At 37.4% G+C, this 12,409-nt stretch overlaps 1 protein-coding gene across 1 annotated transcript in view; it reads left to right on the top strand.

Annotated features, from left to right (window-relative positions):
- The window catches only part of LOC101744570 (uncharacterized), a 33,198-nt gene extending 22,790 nt beyond the window's left edge, over positions 1-10,408 (top strand). Inside the window, exon 2 of the mRNA XM_012693412.4 lies at positions 5,882-10,408. Coding sequence (XP_012548866.2) covers positions 5,882-9,001 — 3,120 coding nt within the window. The 3' untranslated portion in view covers positions 9,002-10,408. The remainder of the gene's footprint in view (positions 1-5,881) is intronic.
- The last annotated feature ends 2,001 nt before the right edge of the window (positions 10,409-12,409 follow it).

Genomic DNA, 12,409 nt, shown 5'->3' with positions numbered 1-12,409 from the left:
TGAGTTACACGTAGATGAAATTTGCAAATAGAAACATTTTGTGTCATCTTCTATCTATCTATTCTATCATCTTCATCACGGTTACAAGAGCGTCACTAAGTTTTCTGTCCTTATTTAAGTTCACTCCTTAGTCTTTTAGAGCTGTGACATTTCGCCTCATTTCATTTTTAATTCCATAAGCTAAGGCGATTCACACACTGCTCTGCGCTCCGTCGACCAATACACTGAAAATGCACCAAGGGAGCACGTCCCGCTTGCAGATGTTGGACTTGGCGTGTTTTCTATACTAATCGATGTACTCGCATCTGCATACAATATTAAAATCTGCCACTCCGCGCCAGGCGACGGAGCGCGGAGCAGTGTGTGAATCGCCTAAGAGTCAATTTTCGCTAATGTCACTGTTGACGCGACCATCAAATAGATCGGGATACAGTCCGGGAGCGCATCAAATCTCGAATCCCGGCACAAATAAGCGCTTTCTCCAGAACAATGATTCATGTATCTGGATGGTAATTGAATTAATAGACATTACACCGGCCACCCACACGCGCCGCCATTGTTAACCAAATGACAAATATTGACAAACGCTTTATTTGACATCGACATTGTACGTATTCCTCGTGTTTGTGTATGTCGTATTGTTTTTTTTTCATTAATATCCAAATGCAAGTTATGTTTGTTCGCTTGATTGATGAGCGATGCTTTAGAAGTGGCTTCAAATGTTTTTAATTCACTCAGGTACTCATTTATTAATTAACGAAATTCGCTGATCGAGTCTGTGAATATAGTAACACCGATCTCAATCCTGGAACAAACTTGTCAAACTTTAAGGATTTCAATTCTCGTATCATTTGTTCAAAGAAACTTGTTTACTGGTGGTAGGACCTCTTGAGAGTCAGCGCGGGCAGGTACCACCACCCTGCCTATTTCTGCCGTGAAGCAGTAATGCGTTTCGGTTTGAAGGGTGGGGCAGCCGTTGTAACTACACTGAGACCTTAGAACTAATATCTCAAGGTGGGTGGCGCATTTACGTTGTAGATGTCCATGGGCTCCAGTAACCACTTAACACCAGGTGAGCTCGTCCACCCATCTAAGCAATAAAAAAAATAAAAAATAAACAGATAAAAAAATTCTCTTCATTGTTAGTTAGTATATTGGTATGGTAACAAAACCGCAATGATATTTTAACTAACTTAAGATATAAAAAAAGAAATTGTACTACCACAGGCAATAGCCAGGTAGTTAAAGACGAATCGAGAACACCTTTTAATTTTTGAAGTTGGCTATTTACTTGTTACATTGTGACACAATTTATAATCAGTGTAATTAAGCGCACTTAGTTTACGTTCGATAATAAGCACTAATACCACATAGGAATCAACCTAGGCCGGTTATTATTAAGGTGAGACGTTTCCAACTTTGATACATTGATGATACTGTAGTAATTCGGACGCTCGCGTACAAAAATGTTCAGTTATATTCATTTAAATTAAAATCACGCGTTGATATTTTTGATTGTTATTTTGGAAAATCTACTTTTGTTACCCTTATGTATAATATAACATATCGAGGGGTGAAAGGTTATTTGGTTTAAGCGAAATTATGCTTAATACGCGACATTTATCTTTGTAATTAAAGGTTCATTTGGTATTATCATCAACAGTTCAATGTTTTTAATTGAACTTATTTTTTATATTTTTTATTGCTTTTATGGGTGGGCGAGCTTACAGCCCACCTGGTGTTAAGTGCTTACTGGAGCCCATAGACATTTACAACATAAATGCACCATCCACCTTGAAATTTAAGTTCTAAGGTCTCAGTATAGTTACAACAGCTGCTCCACCCTTCAAACCGAAACGCATTACTGCTTCACGGCAGAAATAGGCGGGATGGTGGTACCTACCCGTGCGGACTTACAACAGGTACTACCACCAGTTCAATTAGTTTTACTCCATTTAAATAGGTGAATAAGTTTTTTTGGTATAATATTTTTTCCAAATTTTACACTTTTAACGGCTCTCACAAGACGTACTACTACTAGTAATTACGCAAATTACAATTTTGTGTGTTTGATTTTTATTGCACGATTATTCCTTCACTGTGGAAGTCAATGGTGAACATTTGTTAAGTAGGTACGACGTACGTATTGCATTACAAAAATTGGTACCCGCCTGCGGGATTCGTACACCGGTGCATCGCTAGATACGAATGCACCGGACGACTTATCCTTTAGGCCGCGAAGACTTCAACTTAGTACTTATTTTACTATCATCCGTTTTTTCGCTCAATGATTTTCATTTTGTTTCATTCTCGAAACGCTTACGCGAAAATTAAAATTTTTAAAATGATAAAAACATCACATTTTATTGGTTTTTCAATATTTTAATATTATGAAATATGTGATCTATACTATCATGATATGTATTTTAGAATAAGTATCTCAGTATTTACTATGTATTCCAAATATTTTCTATAGTAAATGTCAATTTAATTTATGAATACGAAGCAAGTAGGTGTTTGTTAAAAAAGTCTTGATTAAAAATTCTGCCAAGCGTAAAAGCAACCAAAATTTGAAGACTTTATTAGTAGGGAGCACCGCGTCTGGCGTATAATAAATTCTATTGTTCACTTGACCATTGTTCTATTTTTAAATTTTGGTTTCCGTGTCTGCCTAACAGCAGCCCTAGAGCTCCGTATCTACGCTAACAATGAGGTTCAATTACAGGCTTGTACATCTGGACATAATTTATGAAAAAACTCATAAATCACTTGACATCACAACTCTTTTTTGCTACATAATTTATTACCTATAATCTTTGTCGGTTTGCAGTTTTATTGTTTATCTTAATGAATAGTTTTTTGTTCAAATATAACTATACAAAAAATACTGATTGCAGTACTTACCTAACTAAATTTAAAAAATTTAAAAAAAAAAAAAGTTAATTTATAAGCTGTAACACTTGTACGACTGACTGTACAAACCAGTTTGCTCCATGTATCATGCCCCGGACAGTATGGCACGTCGGAGAAAAACGATAAATGCGAAATGCAACATTTTTTTAAAATAATTAAACTGCTACACAATACTCGACCTTAACCGGTCTAATTACAACTCATTTTGATGTTTTTTTCGGACAAAACAGCATGAAATATATCCGTTTGGTCCAGTCAGTAGGCGTGGGACTTGTTCACCAACTTTTTCTCGTGTGTTACACGAAAACGGTCTTTATTGTAACGAAGCAAAAGTGTATATGCGGAGATACAGAGGTCGCTGACCCGCGACGTCGCGACTTGTTTTTGCGACTTTTTTTTGCTAACCGATGACAATTACATGCGAAATTCCCACAGTCGTATGAAAACATTGATTGGACGTGACTAAAAAAAAAAACATCGCTTAAATTTAAAGAAATGTATTCTTGAGCCAGCGTAATTGATTTTCTTCAGTATTTAGTGACAGTTATGGCGTTTCACCGCAATTTAACGTTTGAAATACGAAAGCTAGCGAACGTGTTTAATTTTACTTTCTGCGGAACCATTATTCGAATTCTTTATGCTTAGTTACCGGAATTGTTATGGCCATCATAAGGCAAATTAAAAAAAAAAAATCAAATTAATTGAAGTAATAAAACACTTTAACGCTCGCATGTACTTACTCACGGTGACCACGAAAATGATTTATTTTACTAACCCCAAAAAATTACCTATGGTGTACTGATGTGATGGAGTAATTGCAGGTTGTGCCAGCCACAGCGCCGTGCCTCTGTCTGTAATGAGAAATAATTTTCGACAAAATTGAATTTTTCCCACAATTTCGGCAAAATTAAGGCGTAAATGTGCGCTCATGTTCTGGGATCATGTTAAAATATGTATTTTGGCCTCTTTATGGTTATTGTATGAGTTGTGTTGTACAAAGCTATTAGTGATAAATGAAAACAAGTTACATTAAAGTAAAAGGTAATCAAAATGGTGGGGCATTAGGGCACAGGCTGGAATAACCATTCTGCTTATTTCTACCTTAAAGTTATTATGTTATTTGGTTTGAAAGATTAGATCGCAAGGTTCTAATTGTTTGGTATTCGCTAGTAGAAGCTAAACACATCTTTGCAATAAAGACAAACAAAGAATTCATTTTGATTACACGCAATGGTATCTTATTTACTAGAAATGAAATATAATTAAATTACAACAGTCATTATATTTCAAAAAAAAACAAAGACACCAGATTCCAAAGAAATAATCCTAATTCAACTCATAAAACATTATCTCATACTCAACAAAATTACATTTAAAACGTTTCGTAATAATTTCTCAACAATCTCGTGTGTCCCAGACGTATATTTTGGTTAAACGACACTTTATCATCCCTGTGTTTATCCATTTTGTTTCGTTAGAAATGTTAAAATTCCTTTTTTTTTTATAATTGACGTGTTTAAAGTAAAATTGCCCCTGACGCGGCGGTCGGCAAACGACAATTTAATTTTCCCCAGAAATAGAAATGATATGGCAACCCCGTCGCTTACACGCTATAATCGAGTGACAAACTGTTTTGATAGCGTCTATTGAGTTTATCGCCTCACTTATTGAGCCGGGTTGCACAAAATAGCAATTTTATTTAAATTTTTTTCATCGCTTAGATGAGTGGACGAGCTCACAGCACAGTGTTAAGTGGTTACAGGAGCCCATAGACATCTACAACGTAAATACGCCACCCACCTTGAAATATAAATTCTAAGATCTCAGTAGAGTTACAACGGCTGCCCCACCCTTCAAACCGAAACGCATCACTGCTTTACCGCAGAAATAGGCAGGGTGGTGGTACCCGGGACTCTCAAGAGGTCTTACCACCAGTATTACAAGTCGTATAACAATGACTTGTATTGGTTTTTTGTTTTCTATAAGCAACAAATCAATCTAACGATCAAACATAGACTAAGGGTGGGTTAGTTCAATAAATTTTGTAAATTTTGTACTAAGTTTAAACGTAACTGTAAATTTATCTAGATTTAAAGCCGTGCGACGCAACATAACATTCAGCTCTGACTTTCTAGCGACTTCTGCCCCGCGGCGGAATGATAACAAATTACACACCAGCCACTGAACTTCCATCACAAACGGTATTAGATACATTAATTGTACATTTCAAAACGTTTAATTTCCGATTCTTTCGTGTCACGTCTCCGTCGTGCTCTTCGTAATGGTAGGAATATTACGTGACGGTCGAGGAGTGGTCGAATTAACCGGAGTTTAACTTTGACACAGCTCGCCCGCCCCGAATGCTTACCAAATGAATAGTAATTTAGTTTTCGGATTAAATCGTTTCAAACACGCGACACGGAACCACTTTTCTATTCTCGAGTCGACTCGAAACCGTCATTTTACACAATTTTACCCAATTGCTCTCTGTTCTTGGAATTAATTTGATATTAGCCTTTGAAAACGCAAGGTGTGGTTTTGTGTTGCCCCGATAGTTATTTTGAAGAGGTATTTATGAAACCGGTGGTTAGGGTTATATTCTAGACCGCATAATATCGGGATTAGGAATTTCATTTGTGATTTTAAAATACAGTCCCCTTCATTTTTTGGTACATCGATCATCCAATAAATAAGTATGGGTTCAACCAGCCATAGAGATGTAATCGCTGTGGAAATACGCGTAAATAATTACTTTAAGTGTCCATTGAAAAAGCAAATAACTCGTAACAAGCATGACTAATATTATTTTAATACTTACGTTCAATTAAAAATCAAATATTTGCCAACGAGATAAGTGTTTTACAGTATAACCATGATTGCAAACGACAAATAATAATGTTTTTACAGCTTATGCAGGGCTTGAAGTAGAAGTTGAGACTTTTTTAAGCATCTTTTTCTTTTGTTGCAGGAAACGCAATCGACCAGTGCGGAAAGATGGAGTGGACACGGTCCAGAACACAGCATGGCTCTACAGCAAATTCTCAAGCTTCAAGAGGCAAGAGCGCTTCACAAAACATCGCTTTTACCAATCTACAAGAAGAATGGCTTGGCATCAACCCCGAACGAAGCTCACGACAAAATAAGGGATCGAAAGCCAGAATACGCTGATCCCAGCGAACAGTTGAAGCTCGAAGCAGAGTTCAGAAGGCTGATGGAACAGCAAGGGAGGGACCTTTGCAATGATGATTCTCTGAAGTATTTACAACACATGATGGAAGTGAATCACCATTACAAGTACCTCAAAAGCATTCAAGAAAGAGAATCGCGGAGAACAACGCCCGAGGACACGGTAAATGTGAAAAAGGAAAGAATATCTCCTGCACCAAATAGGACATCTCCTCGCGAAAGTCGGTCTCCTGCTCAAAAGGTATCTTCAGCAGAAGTATCTCCCAGCCACAGTGTTCAACTATCCACATCATCAAGTCCAATTTCCAGTTCTAGTCAGATGAACACATCTCCTTTAAATCATTTACAAAATATGCAACCATACGATTTTCGTAAAAAGGCAGATAATGAAAAGGAAGCAAGAAAACTGAACGATGTCAATGCTACTGACAGAGCAATAGACTTGATGAGAAGTCAATTTTTCAACTTTCCGCTACAAGCGAATTTACCTTGTCCTCCTATGGCGATGCCTTCCGCATTCAGTCACCCGGCAGCTATGGTCGCTGCCCTAAGCCAAAATCCTATGGGACTCGCTTCACTACAAGCCCTCTTACCTCAAATTTCAACGAAACCAGTGGAGCTACCAGATAAATCGGTAAACAGCTTTAGCCAATCCAAGCCTGATGACACAAGAACCGAAGAGGAGAGTGTACTTAATTTAAGCAAAGACACCACCTATGTTGAAAGCAATCAGAATCCGAGAAACGTGCTACTAGGCCCACCGAAACGCCAATGGGGCGCAACACAAATGCCTTTAAATTTAGGAACCCACTTCATAAATCCCGCGACAGGTAAGAAGAGAGTTCAATGCAACGTATGCTTAAAAACATTCTGCGACAAGGGAGCGTTGAAAATACATTTTTCTGCCGTGCATCTCAGAGAAATGCATAAATGCACAGTAGAAGGTTGCAGTATGATGTTCAGCTCTAGGAGATCCAGAAATCGACACAGTGCTAATCCAAATCCAAAACTGCATTCTCCGCATTTGCGACGAAAAATTTCTCCTCATGACGGCAGAAGCGCACAAACTCATTCCGTACTCATTTCACCTCACGCAGCTGGTTTGAATGTCCCACCTGTGATGAACCATATGAATCCGTTTGGTTCATACACACTCTTAAACCCACCACAGGGCCTAAGACAGTTTGCATCAAATATCCCCATGGACTATAAGAACAGTATGAACGTTGGGTTCTCACACTTTGACCAATCACACACAGTCAGACGTGATATGAACTCTATCGAGAACAAAGACCAGGAAGGCCAAGGCGAATCTGATGAAGACGACGGAATTGTGGTCGTTGCTGGTGATGATGACGATGAAGAGAGTGACCATGTCGACATGAATGGATATTATTCCAATTTGAATAAATCCTACTGTATGGAAGATTCTGAAACAGATTGCGACCAACGCAGTAACAGTGACAATAATGAAAGTACGGATTTCAAGAAAGACGATAGCCATTCCGAAGTTCTAAAGCGAAAACGCAAAAATTTAAACCCATTACGCTTACAAAACAACGCCGGTGAAAATGATTACCTGGCTCAAAATCGAGTGCCGAGCGAAGAAGAAAAAGTTTTGGATTTGAAAAGGATAAAAAAGGAACCTCACCATTACGAAAGAAGAACCGAGGAAGCTGAGACTTCTATAACCAATAAAACACATATTAAACAGGAGCCTACAATCGTCGAAGAAGAACCCGCCGACATGACGTATAACGTTCAAAATCTTCGAGTTAAAGAAGAACAGATTGAAAGGCCCGAGACAATAAAAAGTAGCACTCCAACTAACGAACATTATTCTTCAGAAAATTCTCTGAAGAGGCTGGAGAGCCTGTCTAAAGGCGAATTTCCGGAAATCCCGAAAAAAAATGACATTAATGCATTAGGACCTTGTAATCTGACAACAAACGATTCAATCGACTTCTCTGATCGATCCCCATCGTCCTCAGTCTCCAGTTACGATTGTCCTTCCGAAGAAACACAAGGTCAAATTTACGGACATTTTGACGATGGCTTCTTTGTGAGCATAACCGATATCCCTGTTGACAACGACAATCCAAAGAAATGTACCGCCTGCGGAAGGCTATTTCAGAATGTGTACGTCTTAAAAACACACTACCAGACCGCTCATTTGAAGCTCAGGTATAAATGTAACTTCGACGGTTGCAGAGCGGCATACTCCTCGAGAAAAGGTCGGGATCAGCACAGCGGAAACGTAACATTACACAGGAAATTGTCTTCAGACGACTTCAGAGTGACGGACGACAGTTCCAAGCTTCTTGACAAAATCCGAGATCAAATGGAGCTGATCGCGTCTTTCAAAGAAGAAGAACGGGCTGTGCCGTTCGTAGAATCACAAGTCTACTACAAAGCAAAGGAGACCGAGAAGTACAAAACGCAAATAAATCAAATACCATTTTGCAATCCCTACCCGCCTATGCAACTGCCTGAGTATTTTAACAATCGTGATGTCCTTACCCATCACCCATTTCTCTTTTCGCCGTTCGGTATGTTTCCGAGCTTCCCTCCGGTGCCTCTAGGCTTCCTACCTCCGAGCTTGAACGCTTTTAACTGTCAAAGCTACTCCTCGTCTCTGAGTCGCAGATTGAACTACTGCGTTGAAGATGAAGCGCCTCAGTTGAGTAAAGACGGAACGTATCCTTGCCGCGGCTGTAGAGATAACTTCAAGGATCTGTCTTCGTTGAAGCAGCATTGTGAGACGGTGCACTCCCAGTCGTTACACCGCTGTTCTCTTCCCGGATGCAACTCCGCTTTCTTTTCTAGAACGAAAAGGAACATTCATTACGAGTCTCATGTCTCCCGAAGACAAAGCTTGAGGATGCCCCTGAGTCCCTCGTGATCTGGTCGAGTTTAAAACAAAAATATTTGATGTAGAGTGATATCTTCAGTGCATTTGTGATCATATTTAATATAGCTTCGATTAAAATAAATTAATATAGTCCTAAATAATGTCTTAAATTTCTATGCCATATATCGTTATGGTTTCGAAATTTACATATGTAAATAGGTAATCTTAGTTGAAACAGTAAACTTATTTTTTCATCTTATCAACGTTATTCACGCATGTCAACTAATCCCATCAATAAATTACTTTAATTATCAGATAAAGTTTTAGTCTGGCTAGACGTAATGTAAAATTTTGAATTCCCTCTCTTGCAGTAGGATCATGTATAAAGATATTGTTATGATATTTCAATGTTTTAGATGTACTTTCGTCTTGTTTTATTTACATAATTACGTACTTTTAATGCATTCCATAGTAATAATTGTGCAATAAATGTAAATATCGAATGTGTACAAATTATTTAAAAAAAATAATTGTAATGTTAACGTTAACAATATAATGTTGTATTTGTAATAATAAACTTACCTCGTAAGTCGTTTAATTTAAGATCATTTTATCGATTTATACTATATATTTATACTATATTTATATCGATACTACCTGGAGCCACTGCGGTCATCCATAGTGCGTTTCCAGAGATCTTTTTTGCCACGTACCACCCGGCTATGGAATGAGCTCCCCTCCACGGTGTTTCCCGAGCGTTATGACATGTCCTTCTACAAACGAGGCTTGTGGAGAGTATTAAGCGGTAGGCAGCGGCTTGGCTCTGCCCCTGGCATTGCTGAAGTCCATGGGCGACGGTAACCACTCACCATCAGGTGGGCCGTATGCTCGTCTGCCTACAAAGGCAATAAAAAAAAAACAAAAAAAAATTGCCGGTCTATGCGTTGTTTTTCCTGAAAAATTTGCTGTGTCAAATTATTTTATTGCACCATACGAAACAAAAATAAAAATAATGTATTTTAATCCTATAAATTGTGATAGTGATTTATTATTAATCAAACGTCATGTTATTTACAAGACCAGAGATATTGACTTTGGGTAAAAAAAATTCGGCTTTCAAAAACTAGTAATCTCGCGTACAAATTTTGTAGGTAATGCAATCCTTCATTATTTCGATACTCACAATTCTTATCGCCTTCAGGAAAAGAGGAAGACACCCACAGTTGGTTTTCCTTCTTTTTTTTTGTAAATACGTATGATGATCTTGGTGCTAGAACCTTCAATAGTGAAAAATAAATTACGAATGTATGTAAATTTTATAAAATTTAATATGTGATTTTCATGATCAATGTGTAAGTACCAAAAAGTATTAAAAAAAATGTAATTATAGTTTTAGTTAATGGAAGTTCGCGCTTCCCTCTGCCAAAATAATGTAATAAAAAGTTTTGAAAATTCTAAGCAATGATGTTTTATTGTTTCATGTTTTTGTCATTCTACCCAAAAAAAATTCACAGAATCAACATTTATTCCTGTTCTTTTTAAATTATCAACTATCTTCTTGTAACCGCATTGTTGCCAATGTTGAGTTTATAAAAATCTTAAATTATCAAATGCATACAAAGTCTGTGCTATGAAGAATTATATGAGCAGAATTGAGAAGAGGTTCAGTAATATGTGACTATAATCAAATGGGATGTAAGTTAGTTACTGGTGGTAAGGCCTCTTGTGAGTTCGCACAGGTAGGTACCACCGCCCCGCCTATTTCTGCCGTGAAGCAGTAATGCGTTTCGGTTTGAAGGGTGGGGCAGCTGTTGTAACTATACTGAGATCTTAGAACTTATATCTCAAGTTGGATGGTGCATTTACGTTGTAAATGTATATGGGCTCCAGTTACCACTTAACACCAGGCTTGGACGGGTCGAGCTCACCACTGTAAGCTCGACCCAAATAAGCAATAAAAAAAAAGAGCTGCGATGCAATGAAATAAAGTCTAAATATGAAATGAAAATAGATTAAATTCAAAATGGTAGTTATGGAGACTTTCTCAGTGGACTTTTCGTAAGAAACTACGTCCAGCGTCTTTGTTTCACTTTGATGCTAATCAGTTAATACTCAAATGTTATTAGGTACACATTTAATCCTGAATAAACACTAAATTAACGAAACAAAACAATTCACACAACTTCGCACTTTGCGTTCTCGCCAAAAAGTCAAAAGAAATTTGATGATCTTTTAAGAAATTCTAATGTTGGACGAAGTGATAAGGCGCATGAAATCAGATTGGTAGGTGGGTACATTTCAACGAAATTAACATTTTGAACATTCGTAACAAATCATTAGTTGTTACTAATGTCTACATGATCACAAGTATTAAATTATACACGAGAGAGCTTTAAGCTACGTGTACAATGGAAAGTGAATACCTTGGTATGGGCACAGCTCTGATGTGTTCAAATAATTCAGAAGCTATCACTAAAAGAAATTGTCCTAACCGCTAACAGTCATGTCATATAGAACAGTAGTAGCTAACAGGTACTTCGAACAATATTATAGTGGGTAGCACTCATTACTATATAAAAAAGATTTTTTTAATGCTTAGATAGGTGGACGAGCTCACGGCTCACCTAGTGTTAAGTGGTTACCGAAGCTCATAGACATCTACAACGTAAATGCCGACACCCACCTTGAGACATGAGTTCTAAGTATTAAGCTCAAGTCCTCGAAAGGTTAAGGAAGTGAAGATACTTGTTACTCCAAATGTCACCCCAAGTATTATCCTAATATTAAATGAACCAACTGAATATAGAATGAATATTTACAAGGTTTTTGAAATGGATGCTGCTCTCTTCAAAACTGTTATTTAATTAGATATCTATACTAATATATAAATCTACAGTGGTTTTTACGGATGTTCTGTTATAACTACTGAACCGTGCATCCGATTGACTTGAAACTTGGTATCCATGCAGGAAATCCATGTACTTAATGGATAGGCTAATATTTATATGAGTGTTGGACTCGTTACACCAGTTGCGGGGGCGTTAATGATGAGAATCTTTGTGCGGGTGAGAAATAATAATGTTAATTTTAAATGCCCAGAGAAGTGAACGGGTACAACTAGTATTATATATAAATTCCGTGTTCGTCAATATATCGAAACAGCTCGTCTTCTTAGTAGTAGATTTTTAACTATCATAGTGTTTTAGCTTTGAATAGCATAATGATTTATTTGAATTGGTCTAGTTTTTTTAGTGATGATTAACAGCATAGCCAAAAGTCAGCGACTATTTTTTTTTAATCTAAACCCAAAACCCTGCCCCTAAGTGTGTATACTTACAATTATTCAGACGTCCCGAATCCAGAAACGAATCATCGCATTTAAAAACCAAGAAGCTTGCGTGCTTAAAATCCTGGTTATCATTAACATAACAAAAAAAAAAGTATATCCATGCTACCTAT

This window comes from Bombyx mori, chromosome 21 (genome assembly GCF_030269925.1).
Source record: "Bombyx mori chromosome 21, ASM3026992v2".
Classification (NCBI taxonomy): Eukaryota; Metazoa; Arthropoda; class Insecta; order Lepidoptera; family Bombycidae; genus Bombyx; species Bombyx mori.
Note: the sequence above shows the minus strand (reverse complement) of the source record. Positions and strands in the feature narration are given on the sequence as shown.